The sequence below is a fragment of the Balaenoptera physalus genome, assembly GCF_965194825.1.
Source record: "Balaenoptera physalus genome assembly, chromosome: 10".
Lineage (NCBI taxonomy): Eukaryota > Metazoa > Chordata > Mammalia > Artiodactyla > Balaenopteridae > Balaenoptera > Balaenoptera physalus.
The window spans coordinates 89,851,125-89,870,033 of record NC_138889.1 but is presented as its reverse complement, the minus strand read 5'-3'; the positions used below and the strand labels follow the sequence as shown (position 1 = coordinate 89,870,033).

Below are 18,909 nucleotides of genomic sequence, written 5' to 3'. Positions count from 1 at the left end.
CATTGCAAATGACTCTCTTCTGGAAGTTGTAAATGTTCTTTTGATAACACCCAGAATCACCAACCAGAATCACTTATGTTTTGCAAGTCCTGATAAAAGAATTGCTGCAGCAGCTGCTGCTTTCCCTCTGTTAGGTTCTGTTATGTTCTGTTTTTCAACTACCCTCCAGTAATCATGGCCCGCCCCCCCATCTTTTGACAATAGGATCATTAATTCCAAGCCTCTTAGTTTTCCACTTTTTAAGTACAAACCGCCTTAAATAATTTCTAAAATACACTGCTAGGACCCAAAGGGACTGGTACAGAATCCCATTCTGAAGAGAATTCTGTTTATGTCCTTCTTCTATCAGAAGACTCTTTTGTTAACTCAGCCCATAATCCACATGTGTATATCGAATCTGTTGGGGTCAATAATGAGATGTAGGCCTGTTGGGTGTATTCAGTACAATGCCCAGGAGGTAGTAACCTGTTCAGTCCTAGCTGATGTCTGAAACTTTTCTTTTGTTGTCTGAAGACCTCCTCAAACCATGGATTCCCAAACTCCTTTGGCTTCTAAGTGATTGTTTCTTACATTTTTGCTTTAGGAGTATACAAGGCTATGAGAATCATGGTTGAACCATAATTTCTAAAATGCTACAAGCTGTTATCCTAAATTAAAGCTTCTTTTATTCCAAACATCATAGGCATCTCTCTGAGAGACAGATAAAAAAAGAAGAGTATACACTTCTTACTTCTTTTTTTGTCCTATCCTCATAGGCCAGTAGTGAGACCTGAAATTGTTTTAGGAAACCTAAGATGTTTGCACATAAGTAAAAATAACAGCGTCAAAGCTTTCCCCAAGTTATCTTGGGCTTAAAAACACAAAAAGAACAGTCAAGGAATTCATATATAGACCATCTGAGCAATTGACTTTCTTCCAAAGAGTATAAGGGATGCCTTTCTACAATGAGGTGAGGAACAGAATGTGAAAAAGAAACTGGATTCATCAAAGATCTTTATAGAAAACAAGAATTCCAAAGACCCTTGCACTTGTCATGCTTTCTTTCCAGATCCCACTACTAAGCATCAAAAGAACACATGCTTCTTCATACATTTCCATAAAAACACACAAATTACCCAAATGGAACCTCTGGGAAACTAACACAAAAACTATCTCAGATATTTTTAAACATTTTAACTTTTTAAACATTTTGGCCTTTTGGGCCACCTGACAAGTTAACATTTTATTCCAATTTCTAAGAAATTGTGTGCAGATTTGGCAGCTTTTCATGCTCTGGGGATAAAAGAAATGACTGTGTGGAAATAGAAGATGTAGCCAATGTCTGCAAAAAGGTCTTCCCTATTCTCGGGAGTGACTTCACTAACTCAACTAAACCAGAACTCATGACTGCCATCCTTCTTACTTGTGCCTGTAGGATGCTGGGTCTCCTCTTCATCATGATATCCGTGGTGACTGAGAGAAGAGTGCGTTTCCTGGGTCCATTTTTCTCCATAAGCACTGGTGCTACTTCTGTCCACATCTATCGTGATGATGGTTACATACACTGTGACTTTTTATCAACCAACTTTTGATTGTTCTGTTTTTTCATTAAAGTACATGTCATCTAATGGTTTGATGCCTAAATAGTACCTCTGAGTATCTCCTCTTAATACTTTTGAGTGAATTCACTAATATCTCCCAAGAGAAAACCAATAGGCATGGAAATTTCTTAATGATTACCTGTTATTATACTACAACCACTTTATCAAGAGGAGCACCACAAACCATTTTAACGTATTCATTTTTATAATGAAGCAACATAAAATATCTTGTGCCCAGATGATATAACTGGCAAATGACTCCTAAGCTGAATTGAGTATCCTCATGAAAGTTCACTAAGAATTTGTGATGAGATATTAACTGAATTTCCCACTGTGTCAAGATGATTGACCTTTGCAGCATCAAAGACTTTGAGGGAAAAAAAATCTTTAATAAGTATGCGTAGCCCATTACCAGTCATCCTTGTGGTTGTCTGAAGTGATACTTCTGGATTCGAATGGCCTGGGCTCAGGTGCGTCCAATCCTGGTTCTGTTGTGGGTGGTTAAAAACCCGTGGTGTGGTTGAAACTGTGATAATGATGATTGAAGTAATTAGGAGAATGTTATTTCTTGAGCCATCACCACTTGTTTTGCATATCTCTCCCTTCTTCAGTCTATAGAGTAATTCATCTATACCAGGCTGTATAGATGGTTGAGTGGAAATGAAGGGAAAGCAGAGAGTGCCTTCAGATTGATTCAGCCATACTGTTAAGCATCTCAGTGTCCTTTGCATTCTGTCAGAGAACACGTAGGGGTCAGAACATGAGATCTTCTGGAGAAAGCAGCCAAAGAAGCTGCAGCAGGAGGAAGAGCAGCTTTGAAAACACCAGCCCTACACCAAGGAGAACCAAAGACGTCAGCGCTTTGCCTGTCCATGCAGTCTGTAATGACCCTCTGCAACTGAAAGCCCAAGGAATCTGTAACACTGCCAAGTGTGCTACATGTAGATCCTCAGGCTGAAGAGTAGATACCTGAAAAGTTATACCATGATGACCAGTTTACATTATTAGTAGTTTTGGTGGGGAAAGAAACACCCTGAACAGCCAGAGCTTTCCTACAGATGATTCTAACAAAGAATATCTACCTAGAACAGCCGTGTGACTTAGCTATACATTTCTGAATATTTATATTTATCAAACACCTATGGTATTCTCATCAAACACAAAGCATTTCATGAGCAAGCCATTCATAGCCAATGAAAGAAAACCAAGACGCATACATTCAGTAGAAAACACCATAGGTAACCAACCACCATCACAGCAGCTCCCCGAAGATAAAAAGGGGTGTACATCCACCAGTGCCCTGATACTGTCACCCAAAATGATAGGGCTGGAAGAGGAGATGCACCTGACAGAAGAACCGTGACAAAATCAGAATCAATGTCTTTTGTGAAAGGTTATTTGCAAATACATCCTAATTCTTTCAAACTTTATTTTGATACCCAAATAATACAAAACTCTTTTCAGAACTATAATACTATCAGCTCTATTTCACAAGTTAATAAAATCAGGTTTAGAATCATTAACTACATTCTCAATAAGCATGAAAAACTGGCAGTTATCACACCCCTACAGAAGAGAGAGGGCATCCTGCTGAATTACGTGCACAGGTGCCAAGAAGACAAGTGAGCTGAAATCGGAAAATATGCCACAGAGATGAAAAAATATCAAGGGACGTTTTCCCCTGGAGCTTGATGATACGATTTATTTTCAGGTTGATCTGTTTGGCTTGCCACTCAAGAGGGTTTAGTTTCTCAAGTGTCAAGACCACATCTTTCCTGATGCCCGACTTAGAAGATGTGGCCACATCCTGAACCCAGCAGACAGTATAATAGTAAAACTCCAGTGTCTTGGGGTATTTGCTTTTCTTTTTGGAGTAACTAAAGAGAGTTTTTTTGTTAGGTCTCTAAGCTCTGCAGGGGTGTCCAACTAAGGAATACACTACTTGAAAGCTTAGATATAAAGCATATAGTTCATCTCGAGTATTTGTTGTATTGATGTCATATACTCAGATGCCTCAGGCCTAAGCTATGCTTTTGGACCCCTTCCTCCTGGGGTGCTGTCTTTTTGGGGATGAAACCCTCAGTTTCCCATTGGACGGACAGGACTTCTGTGACCTGAGAGAGCTCATGTAGCACCTCAAAGGCACATCTTCTCTAAAAAAAAAGGCAGAGCTGTGATGGAGTCAGGTTCAGGATTCTCATCTCGGTTCAGCAATATCTCAGATCATGACAGGTATGTATAGGAAACTCAGTCATTTGGCAGAATATTAGACCAACCTTTAAATTGTTTTTAAGGACCTTTCAGCTCAATTTCCATCTCTGTTCTCAAAAAGTTTTATAATTGTCACAAATTTGGATACTATTATGCAATGGTTTCACTATTTGTTTTTAATAATTGGCACTGTTTTGTTATATAGCTCAGCTTTAACACATAAATAAACAAAACAGGAAGTACCTGAGGCATTAGGAATTTTATAAAAGGTATTTTTTCCATTTCTCCTCCAAATATATTTTGGTTTCCATTAAAAAAAATCAGTTTTTTCCTTCACAATCTCATCAAGGTATAATTAACATGTGATCATAGGCTTATGCTCATTTTTCATATTAACTATTTCCTAAGATAGATACTCTTGGGCATCACTCAGATTAATTGATAAGCCTGGCATAGGTGGTTCTACAGGAATTGATTATTCTTACTGGTGCTGGAGATAAAATCTTCATCATCATCAATGCCTGATCCAGAATAACTGGGGTGTCTGTCACTTTCATCTTCATTTTCTTCAGTTGGCTCCCAGCCTGCTGAGATGATATTTGAATCCGTACCTGTTGTGGTGACTTGCATTAGTGGCTGAGCTGGATGCCAAGCAACCCATTTGACAAAGGAAGAAAATCAGGCACAGAATGTATAAAAGAATTCCCAAGATCATAAGAAGAAAGTGAGAGATTTGACTTCTATACCCCAAATTCTTATATTCTGGTCTCTGAAGCTAATGTATAGATCTAAAAACAACTGGCTATGATCTTTATAACTGAACACTCTTTTTAAGGAAGTTAAAAGAATAAATATGGACATAACCCCACCAAACAAGTAAAAGAAAAAAAAAGGCCAATAAACACAGCCCCATGCTTTCAGATGCATTTATTATTAACTTATTAACCATATGCTATGAAAGCTAGGGTGTCAAGAATAGAACGAAAAGGTTTCACACGTGCCTATTTGTTTTATCAAGCCACCTTCAGTAAAACCTTGGAATCTAAACACGTCAGTAATTTCTAAAAACTCCTTAGTTGTATTCACTATTTGCTATTCACCCAGCTATTAGGTTTGATCTTCTCTAGCATTCGATTACTGTAGCTCTGAACACAAATGAAAGCTACACTGCAGTTCCCATCAATACTTCAGCATGTAGACAAAAAAAAAAAAAAATTAGTCAATTAACAGAGAAATTTTGCGGGGCATTTATTAGTCAACCAAAAGGGTTGACTAGAGTGGATTGCAGCCAATATTTGGGAAAATTCTCACTTTTTCCCTTTTGGATGCAATCCTAGGAAAGGAGATGGAAAGCCTCCACCTCTTCGCAGTGGTTACTGTAGATGTCTCTTTACTAGAAAGGGGTTTCCTATATTTTGAATGAGATTCATGCTATCTTTCAGAATGACCATTTATCTTTGCATCCTATGAGTATTTATCCCAAAAACAGTTCCATTGATGGAGATTTTTGTTAGCTCTACCTATGCTATTTTATTTTCACATGAAAAGTCAAGAACTTTTTATCACTTCAGTCATTTTAGAACATCTTTCAGAGTCAAAGTTTTGTTATGTCATTGAGAAAGACCTAGCCCCCTTTTCCAGCCCCCATATTAGCCTCCTCTTGGGCTACATTAATTCTATAGAATAGAAAGAAGAAATCTGCTTATTAGTACTAGAAAGTCAAACATATAGATCTCAGAGTCATGAAAAACATTTGTGAAACCAGCATGAACTTTAGACTTTGACAATATCCCCGAAGTCAATGAAAATTATTGAAGACTGCCAAGAAAACATATGAAATGAGATAATAATAACTCATTACCAGCCATAATTGTTGTGGTGTGAAGATGAATCTTGGATGTTGATGGCTGAAACCACCAAGAAAACCAGTCCTGGACTTCTTGCCTCTTGGTTGCTGTTTTGGAAGTTGTACCACTAGTGCTCATCAAAGCTGTTGTGGGCTTCCTTGGTGGTGCAGTGGTTGAGAATCTGCCTGCCAATGCAGGGGACACGAGTTCGAGCCCTGGTCTGGGAAGATCCCACGTGCCGCGGAGCAACTAAGCCCGTGCGCCACAACTACTGAGCCTGCGCATCTGGAGCCTGTGCTCCGCAACAAGAGAGGCTGCGACAGTGAGAGGCCCGCGCACCGCAATGAAGAGTGGCCCCCGCTTGCCGCAACTGGAGAAAGCCCTCGCACAGAAGCGAAGACCCAACACAGCCATAAATAAATATTAAAAAAACAAAAAAAAAGCTGTTGTAACCATAATTGAATTGATTGTTGAAAGGTTAATTATCAGTGCCTAAGAAATAGCATTGTATGTGCTTTCTCTCTTTTACCACTCAAGAGTCATCTATACATGATACAGATGGCGGAAAGAAAGAGAAAAAGCACAGAAGTTCCATTTCTTTCCAAGACCCAAACCAGGGTTCATAGAATGTCAGAGACGGAAGGACCTTAAACAGCATCTGGTTCATGCTCCTCATCTTGAAGATGAAAAAGCTGTGCTGGACAGACCTTGACTTGTCTGAAGTTAGTCTGATTAAACAAGAGAGAAGTCTCGAGGACAGCATGAGAACTGTCTTTGAATTTTGAAAGGCTATAACATAAACAAGGGATTAAATTTTTGTTTGTGTTCCTAAAAGGTCAAACTAGGACCTGTGGTGAGAATTTCAGGGAGATCAATATTCTTCCAGATGTTAGATTTAAAAAGGTAATAATCTGAACTCTCCAACAATGACAGTATTATACAGAAAGTATTATAACCCCCACCATCAGAAAGAGCACTTAGCAGGAAAATTGTGTAAGAGATTAAACGATTAGAAATGTTGATGGAACGAGACCATTTAAGATCCTCCCCACATCTGAGAGTCTTTGATTCTAAAGGATGATGAGTCCTAGCCCATCATCTTCTACATATTCTATCTTGGTCAACCAATGTCATCCTCCAAGAATTTAGGGTATGACATTTCTGCCAGCAGTCCCACACACATAGCCCCAGCAATCCCTGACACGTGGAAGAAGGACCCATGAGGTGGAAGCCTGAAAGAGATGCCATTCCACTTCAGTTGGCGTCCAAATTCCCTAGCAGCCTTGCCCACGGTCACTTTTATATCAACACTAGATTTTGCAAAGCAGAACAGAACATTTTGAGACCCAGTTTTTGATAATAGGATAATCAATCAGGAAAGACAGATGAAGATGAAGTGACCCAATGATCTCACTAACAAGACCAGAAGCAAGAGTCTTGATTTGAAAACTTCCAAAGACTGCCATTTCTGCAACCATGATGTGCATCAGAAGAACAGTAGAGAATAGTAGATAAAAAACTGAAAAAAGTTCAAGCAGAGAGGCTGAAACCATCATTAAATCGCCAAGTACAAAAGTAAAGTGAATTAGATTTCTTTTTTCCAGTTATCAAGAAAGCCCAGAAGTGTCCCAAGATGAAGTACTAACAAGACCTTTTCCTTCACAGTGTTTGTACTATGAAGATGAACATTGTCAACATTTTAAAAATACCATTTTTAAAATTCTGCAGTTTCTCTCTCTCTCTCTCTCTCTAGCATTATCTTAATCAGTATGATATGCAATCATAACATAACATCAGTACTATTTTCCTCACAGGAGTATTTGTCAAAATAAAAAATACAGTTTATTCAATGTATTATAAGCTAAGCAAATGTAAAGGACCATTTTTATAACTCTTTTTCTGCATAAAAAATGCTTAATTATTTTGAAATATTGGCCATATCCTCCATCAATGAAAGTTAATAAGTGAAGATATGCTTATAATATCCCATTGTTATAGACTCTGAATCTTTTTTCCGCAAAAGCTCTCAAACTCTCAAAACACTTTATAGTGATTTAGAATTAACAGTCAAACCTCCAGGGAGCTTTTTAGAGGCCTAGATTTTGATATAAAGCAACAGGTCACTTCCCACACTTTATAGTTGAGGTATCAGATGTCCAAACAATTGTTCAGGGCCTATACTTTCCATCTGTAAATCAGTATTTTCCTCTATTATTATTACTGGCTGTGATAATTAGAGCAGTGGAAAGTAGGAGTATGCATTTTCTAATAGACTTCTTTTAAGAGGACATGTTCTGAATTAATCTCTTAATTGAAGCTCTGAAGGAAAAATAATTCTGATTCTATGTGCATGTTGCCAAAGGAAAACAAGTAGGACATTGAGCAGAATCCAGTCATGTCCCCAGACAGTGGGCCTCTCTGTTAAATGAAATGGTACCAGACCCTGTTCTCGCTAAGGATGGTGACAGAACATCAGTAGGAAACTTCGGCATGATAATGGCGTCCTTTCCCTTAACATTGAAAGGCTTGGCATTTAGGACAACAGATAAGCAAAAGACATAACAGTTTCCCTGCCATTGCTGTTGTTGTCTGATCCTGAGTCTTAGGCTGTGAATTACCAAACGAGGACCATATCCAATTATTTTGCTCCTGAGCTGCTGTATGGCTGTTTGAGTGCACAGCTGAAGTAACTGGATCGATTATGAAAATATCATTTAGTGAGGTCTTTCTAGAAAACCTTCACTCTCAGTCCTGTCTATATAAAATGTATGTATATATTATAGAGTGAAGATTAGAGAAGAGTGAGGTCTGATTTTATCTTTCCAGTCTCCTAAAGTCTCTTAGAATCTTAGGACGACATCAGAAATGCAAATTCTTTATGGATAACCACAGAGTGCTACCCATTCTTCAAACTGAGACCCCTGAATACAGGCTCAGAACAAAACCAAGTAGCAACTGAATAACCCGTGATGGAAAAAATATTTTATAGCTACCTGATTGGGTGACCCAGTCATGAACTGGATCATTCATTTATTTTTGGAATATCTTTAGAGGTGCTTGCTTGTATCTTTTGGATCTGTCTATCATTTTACCCAGGAAGCTTGTGATGACAACTAGCATTTCAAAGTTCCACCCACACTCATTAATCTCAAGTCAAGCTTTATAATTGAGCAGGAACTTTGCAAAGGGTGTGTATTCAAAGTGTTGAAATCAGATAAAGCTTTGTCAAGTATCCATCTAACACTTTCTGTCACTTTTAATTCTAATTCAGAATGTTTCCAGAAAAGAAACACAACTGCCCAAGTTAGAGAAATTCTGGACTCTATTCAAATTAGGGAAAGGATAATCGGTGCTATTTTGTAATTTGAAATCTCCCACTTGACTCTCAAGCTAGACTTGAGCCCAGAATGTTTCCCTGTAGAAGAAGAACGGCAAAGATCATCAGGATAAACATCTAAACCAGCTGAGATTTTTAAAAACCATTTTGAGTCATATGCACCCTTGAAAATCTGATATGTTATAGCTTCTCTCCTCGAAAACCAGATCCTACACATACGTATTCTCAAAGTTTTGCATATTTTTTTTAGTGGCTCTTAAATAGTTTATGGCTTATCATTGAACCTACTGGATGTCCATGAACTCCAGGTTAAAAGCTTTGACTCTATACACACCCAATGTCAACTACCTACACAATATGCTCTATGCTACAAAGGACACATTTGCACAGAATAGACTAGAGAAATTGGAACCAATTTCACCACTGATGCCCCCAGATAAACCTGAGCATCCCCTTGGAAAATCTGCAGACACCACATTCTTACCTCAGTAACTTTATTAAAGATGCAGAACTCGGGCCACCCTCACCCTATAGTACATCAGATAGAGACCAACAGGAAGCAAACATACAAAAGCAAGACAGAAATAGGCATTATTTCTGTCTTCCTGAAAAGAAGTGTATGAGATTTGGGGAAAATGAAAAAAGCTACTGCCTAGACAGCAGAGTTTTCAATCTTCCCCACCCAAGTAGACCATGCCAGACCAAAAAATAAAAATAATGATAAAAATTAAAATATATATATATATATACACACACATATGTATTTTTCTTTTACACCCAGAAGACAAGGAAATAGAGCGTTCCAAGGCAGGAGTCTGCTTCCTGAATTAAAGTTTTTGGATTCCAAAGAATTCCAGATCACCAATAGAAAAAAGGCTGATGACATACCTCCAGGAAAGCACTTCCAAAAACAACATTTATAACAGAAAGCCTGCTGGAAGTCAAAACCTACCCAGATGGTCGTTCTCACTCGCTCTCCCTATTGCCACCCACTAAGGACCCTTAAGGATGGAATCAGCCACACAAGCCAAAGATACTCTTCTCTGTGCTCAGCCAGCCCTCCTCTTGACCTCTGCCCTCCTGCACGCATTAGGGGAGATTTGCAATCACTCCCTCCCGGTAAGTCCCAACTCTCAGTCCAACACTCATGAGGTTCTGGGATTCTCCTCACTGGGCTTAGAAACTATGGTCTATTCATGAACCAGTGCTAACTTGTTTGAGTACACCATACGCTACGTTCAAGTTTCTACCTGAATCTTTTCTTTGACACCTTTCTTCCCATGAGCTGATTTATTTGGTGCTGCCGTATTGGGTTCTATAGCACTTCCATGACTCTCAGGTTGGCTCTGGACTCACTCTGTTGGACATACAAGTCTCTCTCTTCCTAAACTACTGACACTTAACTAAGGGCTCTGGAAGGAGGAAAGCACAATTCTTTTCTCAACCCAAATCCTGAACTATTTGTAGTTAAGTAAACATACTTACCTAAATCATTTCCTTGATTTCTGAACAGTATATAGGCTCCATGAAGGTAGGTCCAACTCTGAGTCCCTAGTAACTAGAGCAATGTCTTGCACAGAGAAGACCTCAAATACCAGTTGAATGAATGACTAGGTTACTAATGCTTACTTCTCCTCAATATTACTTTCTAATGGTGTTTACCGATAGGTCCCAGGCATTAGAATAGCTTGGTATGTAGTAGGTCTTCAAAATATGTTTGCTGACTAAGGCAGGAGAGGTGCGGTCCTTTAAAAGATGTGCTATGAATGTTTATAAAATATCCTCATTGCCTTTTTTAAAGGACATGTGAAATACTATTTCTCTATAGGCTGTTAGCAGCTTGAATGTTAATTTCATCTGGTTCCCACAAGATATATTTTGTCACTATTTTCTTCTTTGGTGGGAAATGGTACTTTAGGATAGACCCGATCTGCTTCCTGCTGAGACCACTAGTTGTTGCGTTTGCCAACATCTGACAAAATTGCATGTCCTGATGATAAACCCCTTCAATGTGGCTACTTTACGAAGGCAGGGAACTCAAGAAGCAGCAAGTAACTAGCAGCCCCACCTGCCTGGTTTGCAGAAGCTTCTCTCGAGAAGGGTTGTCCATGGAATTACAGACAATACAGTGACACAATCTTCGGAGAGCCAATAATCTGGAAAATCATGGGAAGTTTGAAAATATCTGCTTTTTGAAATGTTTCAAAGAATCTGAGGAGAATGACCAGAACCCAACCCTACTTGTATCACCCTTCTCAGCAACATGCTAACAGAAATTTAAGACACTGTTGAGAAAGTAACCTTACATTAAAACCGAAGTGTTCATCGACAGATGAATGGATAAAGAAGATGTGGCACATATATACAATGGAATATTATTCAGCCATAAAAAGAAACAAAATTGAGTTATTTGTAGAGAGGTGGATGGACCTAGAGACGGTCATACAGAGTGGAGTAAGTCAGAAAGAGAAAAATACCGTATGCTAACACATATATATGGAAACTAAAAAAAAAAAAAAAATGGTTCTGAAGAACCTAGGGGCAGGACAGGAATAAAGACGCAGACGTAGAGAATGGACTTGAGGACATGGGGAGCGGGAAGGGTAAGCTGGAACGAAGTGAGAGAGTGGCATGGACATATATACACTACCAAATGTAAAATAGATAGCTAGTGGGAAGCAGCCACATAGCACAGGGAGATCAGCTCAGTGCTTTGCGACCACCTAGAGAGGTGGGATACAGAGGGTGGGAGGGAGACGCACGAGGGAGGAGATATGGGGATATATGTATATGTATAGCTGATTCACTTTGTTATAAAGCAGAAACACACCACTGTAAAGCAATTATACTCCAATAAAGATGTTAAAAAAAAAAAAATCCTAGTGCTCTGGTGATTTCCCTGGCTTCTGGGTGATGAGGAATAGAAAAGGGCCCCGTCTAGAGCATTTGCAAACCAGTAAATTTCTGCCACACTCTTTGAAGACCCGAGTTCCGCCCCTCAAGAGCCATAGCCAGGAAGAGAGAAAATCCACACCATACTAGGAAAGCTGCTCAAGAGGGAGATGCCCTATTTGAGCGTGAATAATCCTCCACAGAAGGAACGCAGCCCATCCGGAAACCTGTTTTAAAACAAACCATAGGTGAAAGCAAAGAAGGAAGCAGAGAAGGAGACAAGGGGAAAATGTAAACACTTTCCAATGAAACTGAAGCACCAGGGCCAAAAACCCAAAGAAATCTAACGCAGTGTTTACATATTTGCACTCTAGCTGTCCCAAAGTAACGTTACCCACATAACCAAGCAAGAATTAAGAACCTTCCCCTACCAGCTGGGATAGCAAACTCTTAAGCAGATTAATTTGATCAGATAACTCCTTCAGGTATGCTTCCTTAGACCAAAAACAAAGGAATTGTTTAGCAAATCATGGGTGGTGAATACAACTAATTATTACTCAATTAATAATATGAATATAAATCAGGTTAAAACCTAAAAATATAAAATTAAATGGAGAAAAGTAGCAGATGAAATGGCATGCATACGCTATGATCACAACTTTATGAAAACAATCTTATCCACAGATGGATACGAACAAGAAGGAAACATGCAAAAATGAAAATAGCTTCTGCATCAGGCTTGAATTGTCACCGTATCTCTGGGACAAGAGAACAAGGGAAGTTCTTCTGAAAAACTTCCAATATGGTACTTCTTGTAGAGGGAAAAAAAAAAAGGTAGGCAGTAGCCGTCAGTGTATACAGTTCACTGACAACCATGGCAGCCCGCCTCCCCAGATGACGTCACCACCTTCTAGAGACGGAGGCAATCAACGCGTGAGTGCGGATCGCTCAGGAAAGAGCAGAGACGTTTTTTGCAAACGAATCGCTATTGGAAAGCACAGTGATTCATTCTCCTTACTGGTAGTCGGGGTAGTCTCTGGGTTGCTGGAGACCCGGGGACTATCTTGGTCCGCGGTCGGGTACACGGTTGGAAGATGGGTGTGGAAGATGTTGTAGCCCCCTGAAGTGCTTCTCTCACTGGAGGATCCACTGCTCATGTCCTCCTCGGGAGCGGTGCTGGGGTTGATGTCGTCGGGGTTAGTTCTGTATTCCCCTTTCTTGGTGTACCGGGTGCCATCACGGTTAACAATAGCTGGGAGACAGAAGAGGCACTTTCAGAGCTTGACAGCTGACGTTTTCCGACTGTAGGAAAACTGTGGCTTATCTTAGAAGACTTCAAAGCTATTTTTCCTTTTTATGAAGCAAAACAACACCTAACTACCTGTCTAGTTGGGGGGATAGAGTGACCGATGCACTAAGAAAGTGAACCCTCCCTGCCCACCTACACACCCTGGAGATGGGGAGGGGGAAAGAGGGTGTGTTTGGGAGTCCCCAGGTTCAAATCCCAGCTTTGTGTGGCTCTAGACAAGGTAGGTAACCCTCTGAGCTTCAGTTCCATCATTTGTAAAACAGGGATGATACTACCTTCTGCTATGAGCACATATGATATGTTGTATGGAAAGTGCTTAGTGTAGTATTCAAGACAGAGCTGGTGCTCAATAAGTGATAATTCTCCTGCCTGGTCCCTACCCTCCCTTCTCAAGTGCATGTAATATTTGTTGCTATTAATTCCATCCATTTCAAGAAAGGATTTGAAATAGGAGACAAAGAAGCGATCGGTCTCAGCAGGGAATATACAAGCATAACTCATTTATTTGTGCTTCACTTTATAGCTTCACAGATACTGTGTTTTACACCTTGAAGGCTTGCGGAAACTCTGCGTTGTTAGATAATGGTTAGCATTTTTTAGCAATAAAATATTTTAAATTAAGGCATGTTTTTTAAAACATAATGCTATTACACACTTGGACTACAGTATAGTGTAAACGTAATTTCTGTATGTGCTGGGAAACCAAAAAAAATTTATTGCAATATTCGCTTTATTGCGGTGGTCTGAAACCTAACCCGCAATACCTCTGAGGTATGCCTATAAATTTAAAAATCCACGAAGAATTAAATTTTCTTTCTAAGTGGCAAATGTTGTCAGTTTAAATGAACTCCCAGTCCTGGCTAAGAAATCAGCATGCTTAAATATCGACAGAGCCTCTGCCATCTTCTGTGAAATTCAACCTAAAATGAAGAAGCACGGATGTATACAAAGGTCAAAGTCTTTGGTTTAAATAAGCAGATGACTAGATTGACAGGAGAAAGAGCAAGATGCACTTCTTTCATTGTTCTCCTCTAAATGTGTTTGTTGCCTTCAAGCGTGGGTCACTCGCTGCACAAGTGTGCATTTAGCGGAAATGATTTTCTGCTGTATGGCATTGGTAGGACTAAAGAGTCTGTCTGCCTATCTAGATTGCCCAAGTAGAACTATTAATAAAACATAAATTTGAAAACATTCCAAAGTCTCAATCACCCTAATTATCTCTGCAGATAAAGATCTGACAAGAAAATATGACTAAACTTGAACAGGTCTAGACTTTGAGAGAGATCCGTGGGGACCAAGGAAATGCGGCATTTATTGAGCACCTACTATGGGCCAGGCGTGCATCAGACACCTTATCTTTCTTAATTTTCATGACAAATTTCATACGTTGTTTCATTACTCGGATGAGAAAACTGAGGCTCAGATCACCCGGGTGGTAAAGAACTAGGATTTCAAACCAGGCCTGATGTAGACAGCACACCTCACAGTGCAGACCTCCCCTTCCTTTTCCAAGGTATAGGCCAGGGGCAATCTCTTACCTAACTGTGGGGGGCTGGAACTGTGTGGTCCAGGAAGATTCTGGTCCCCCTGCCACCATCACCACTGTCCCCATGCACACCGAGGGGTCTGGCTTTTAGGAGGCAGAAATCCAGCCTCCTCGCCACTGTGATACTTCTCAAAAAATGAGGCTCAGAGTCGATCAGATCAAGGTTAACAGGTTGACCTATTTGAAAGTTCTGGCTGAAATATTCTGTTTTCTGCAGTGCCAACTGCCTACTTCTGAGAATAATCAAGATGGTTTTAGGTCGACATGTTGTAAATCATGCTGAAACGCATATCAGGAAGTTTATATCCTTTATTATCATTTTTCAATACTCCAGTTAAATCAAACAGAAAATTTGGGGGGCCAGAATGTCCCTACCCCTAACACTTATCAATCCCTGTCTCTGAGAGAGAGAACATAGCTCAGACTCAGAGCCTTCAGCAGCTAGAATTTAAGAACATCATTTAATTTTTCTTACATTTATATTTATTTTTAAGGTTAACGTTTTACTTACAACCAGAGATGTTGGCTTTCCATTTGCAGTTTTTTAAAAATGTATTTTAAGTAGAAAAGAATGGGTCAATTAAATGAAAAATATCAAGTAAATGATAGTTCTGTGTCCACAGAGATGCCAAAAAAATGTGAAAGTAGTTTTCAGATGACTGATGTTTGAGGAACAATGTATTGGGGTAAACCAGAGAGCAGTTCTAAGTCATCGAAGGGAAAGGAGAAGGGATGGTAAACCATAGCCACTGTCCCTAACCTTAGGGAAATAAGTGCTATTTTATAAAACATAGAAAATGCACCTCATCCTTTCTCCAAGAATAGGAAAACTCAATCAAGGTTAAAAGAGATACGTACTTATGGTAATTGGTCCTTCAAAGGCATTGGGCAGGTCTGTGACTGACGTACAGTCTTCTTCAAGGGGAGCTATGAAGTAGAAAAGAAAAAAAGGCATGAGAACTTGAAAAAAATAGGAGCCTAATTGATGTCCATTTCTACTAGTTAGGATGGTATTTTATTATAACTTATCCCAAATCATTCTCTTTTTCTGAAACTTAAGTTTCCTAGGAACTTCTCTGACCTTGGTGACGCATTTTCCACTTTTATTTTGCTGCACACATTTTTGGAAGCTTTCTTGTTCCCCTCCCCATGCCAACAAATTCATTCATTAACAAATGTATATGTTCTATATCAAGCATTGTGGAAAGCTGGGGATACAATGGTAATAAGATAGACATGGTCCTTCTCTAATGAGGTATACATTAGAAGTTATTTTTAATTTGTTATTATAAAATTAATATGGGAATAACTGTAAAAATGTTAAAATAAAGAAATGTATGAACTATAATGAGGAAATCACATGTAATCCCAATAATTTACAGAAATGATGGAAAAACACAGCTGACAAATGCAATCAAATGCTTATCAACATGAACAGCATGAGAATCTGAAGATTAAAATAATCAACAAAGAATTTACTTAGTAGAAATATATTTTTTAAAAACTAATCTTTCATCTAATGTATTAATTAATTTATTTAACAAATCTCCTAAGTGCCTATTCTATATAGACTGCTTCTCCGCATATAGTTTCTGAGGTTGTCCGCCTTTGGTCCGGGTGCCCAGAATATTTCCTGAGGCTTCTGTTTTGGCTTATCTCATCACAGGTGCCTCTGACTTCTTTTTCTTTTGTCCTCCGTTTATCTTCTACTTCCCCCCCTTCTTCAGGGATAAAATTTCTGACTGTATGTTGGGCCTGCCTGATCACCCACAAATGTTACAAGAGCAGCCCTTTGAGAAGCACTGTCTAAAGTTCTCTGAAAGCAGACCCTGAAAGTTCCACCCTGCTTGCCATCCCGTGAGTCCTAAAGGAAGCCTGTAGAATGCTTTAACCAATGGTTCCATTCCTGCCCAAATGCTCTATTCCGTAACTGGACCTTGTGTTGAGCTCTAAAAACTCAGAGAGTTTTAAACTGGCTTTGCTGTTATAGGAAGATTGGATTCATTTGTGTATTACAGCTTTTATTCTCTGTGTGTGTGTGTATATGTGTCTGTGTGTATGTATGTGTGTGTGTGCGCTTTAATGTAAAATGGAAACTTATTTGTTAGGTTGGTTTTTTCCAGAGTTGCTTCTTGGCAAAGAGGAAAGAACAAAGAGATGGATGGATGGATGTATGGGTGGATGGATGGATGGATGCATGGATGGATGCATGGATGGATGCATGGATGGATGGATAAATGGATGGATAAATGGGTGGATGGATGGATGGATGGATGGGTGGGTGGATGGATGGATGGATGGGTGGGTGGGTGGATGGATGGATAAATGGATGGATAGATGAATGAATGGATGGATGGATGGATGGATGGATGGGTGGGTGGGTGGATGGATGGATAAATGGATGGATAGATGAATGAATGGATGGATGGATGGATGGATGAGTGGATGGATGGATGGATGAATGGGTGGGTGGATGGATGGATAAATGGATGGATGGATGGATGAGTGGATGGATGGATGGATGGGTGGATGGATGGATGGGTGGGTGGATGGATGGATAAATGGATGGATGGATGGATGGGTAGATGGATGGATGGGTGGGTGGATGGATGGATAAATGGATGGATGGATGGATGGGTGGATGGATGGATGGGTGGATGGATGGATGGGTGGGTGGATGGATGGATAAATGGATGGATGGATGGATGGGTGGATGGATGGGTGGATGGATAAATGGATGGATGGATGGGTGGATGGATGGACGGATGGGTGGGTGGATGGATGCATGGATGCATGGATGGACGGATGAATGGATGGATGGATGGATGGATGGATGGATGGATGGATGAGTGGATGGATGGATGGATGGATGGGTGGGTGGATGGATGGATGGATGGATGGATGGATGGATGGATAAATGGATGGATGGATGGATGGATGGATGGATGGATGGATGGACGGATGGGTGGGTGGATGCATGGATGGATGGATGGATGGATAGAGGGAGGCAGGCAGGCAGACTGCTATCACAATGAAGTCTGTTATCACAAGTATTTTAACTGTCCTGCCATAAATTGCCGGGTACTCATGACACTGGACAAAAGCACAAGTCAGATGAAACAGGGTTTGATTGCTTCCCAGTTCCTAGGAGCATCTTTTCCCACAGATAAAGGGGATGCCCTTTACCTGCCTATTCTTTGGCCTCATAGTGAAACTAACTGGCAGCTTTATATATTCAACTGCAGAAGAGCAGGTTTTAGAAATAGCTGTTCTTGCAAGGGCTGATCAAAAGATTTCTCAGAAGAGAGACTCGTCAGAGAGAAAGTCACCTCCTTGGTAAGGCCATTCCTCACCATCCAATCTAAACCAGCCTCTCACCACTCTCCTACATCCATCACCATTGCATATTTGTTCTCATTTCTTCTTCAGGTTTACTGCTAGCTAAAATTATCTTATTCACTTTACTTGATGGCTGTTCATGTCACATCTCGCATCCCCTACCCTCTGCCACCCACCCACCTCCACAGAAATATGGAAACTCCACAAGATGAGTAGTAACTTCATCTTTCTTGGCTAGAACATTTATGTGTGATGGGGACAGAGAAGCACTCAAATATTTGTTGAATGAATGAAAAAAAACCACACCAATATAATTTCCCAACAGTCCATTCTTCCAGTAAACATACCTAAGCTATTAATCCCCCAAATGGTCTGCAAATACAAACAGGTCAAGAAACATCCAGATGAACCCTGAATGACAATGCCATAAGAAATAATTAAAGGAAGTTTCAGATCTATCAGTTCTTTTACTCATTTGAAGCATTTACTCAACACATATGACAGATCACGTTATAAACAAGGAGCAAAAAGATAAACATTTCTGTCCCTGCTTTTGAGGAATTCACAGGTCATGGGAGACAATAATAATATTTCTTTAGATTTTTACAGTTTTCAAACAATTTTCCCAATGATTCCCTCACTTGAAAATCAGGGCAAATAGCCAACCTGGGAGATCTTGCAGAGTATCTACACAATCTGTTCTGGGGACACCACCAGAATCTGTCCTGACCTATGAGATGTTTCTGATATTATTATATTACTCAGACCCAGAAACAGGCCTTGGATTATGGCTTCTTAATGGCAGGGATGGAATAACCTCCCCCAAATTCAGACACAGTTGCAGGTAA

General features: G+C 39.8%; 1 protein-coding gene across 27 annotated transcripts in view; it reads right to left on the bottom strand.

Moving 5' to 3' along the window:
- CD44 (CD44 molecule (IN blood group)) overlaps nucleotides 1–18,909 on the bottom strand; it is an 87,466-nt gene that overhangs the window by 25,753 nt on the left and 42,804 nt on the right. For 7 of the 27 annotated variants that reach the window (XM_082410430.1, XM_082410455.1, XM_082410452.1 and 4 more), the window contains exons 4-9: nucleotides 15,581–15,649; nucleotides 12,886–13,119; nucleotides 5,653–5,823; nucleotides 4,277–4,432; nucleotides 1,993–2,106; nucleotides 1,403–1,519 (exon numbers count right to left, since the gene is read on the bottom strand). In XM_082410430.1, the coding sequence (XP_082266556.1) occupies nucleotides 1,403–1,519; nucleotides 1,993–2,106; nucleotides 4,277–4,432; nucleotides 5,653–5,823; nucleotides 12,886–13,119; nucleotides 15,581–15,649 (861 nt within the window). The remainder of the gene's footprint in view (nucleotides 1–1,402; nucleotides 1,520–1,992; nucleotides 2,107–4,276; nucleotides 4,433–5,652; nucleotides 5,824–12,885; nucleotides 13,120–15,580; nucleotides 15,650–18,909) is intronic. The other 20 variants (XM_082410439.1, XM_082410440.1, XM_082410444.1 and 17 more) reach the window with 7 other exon arrangements.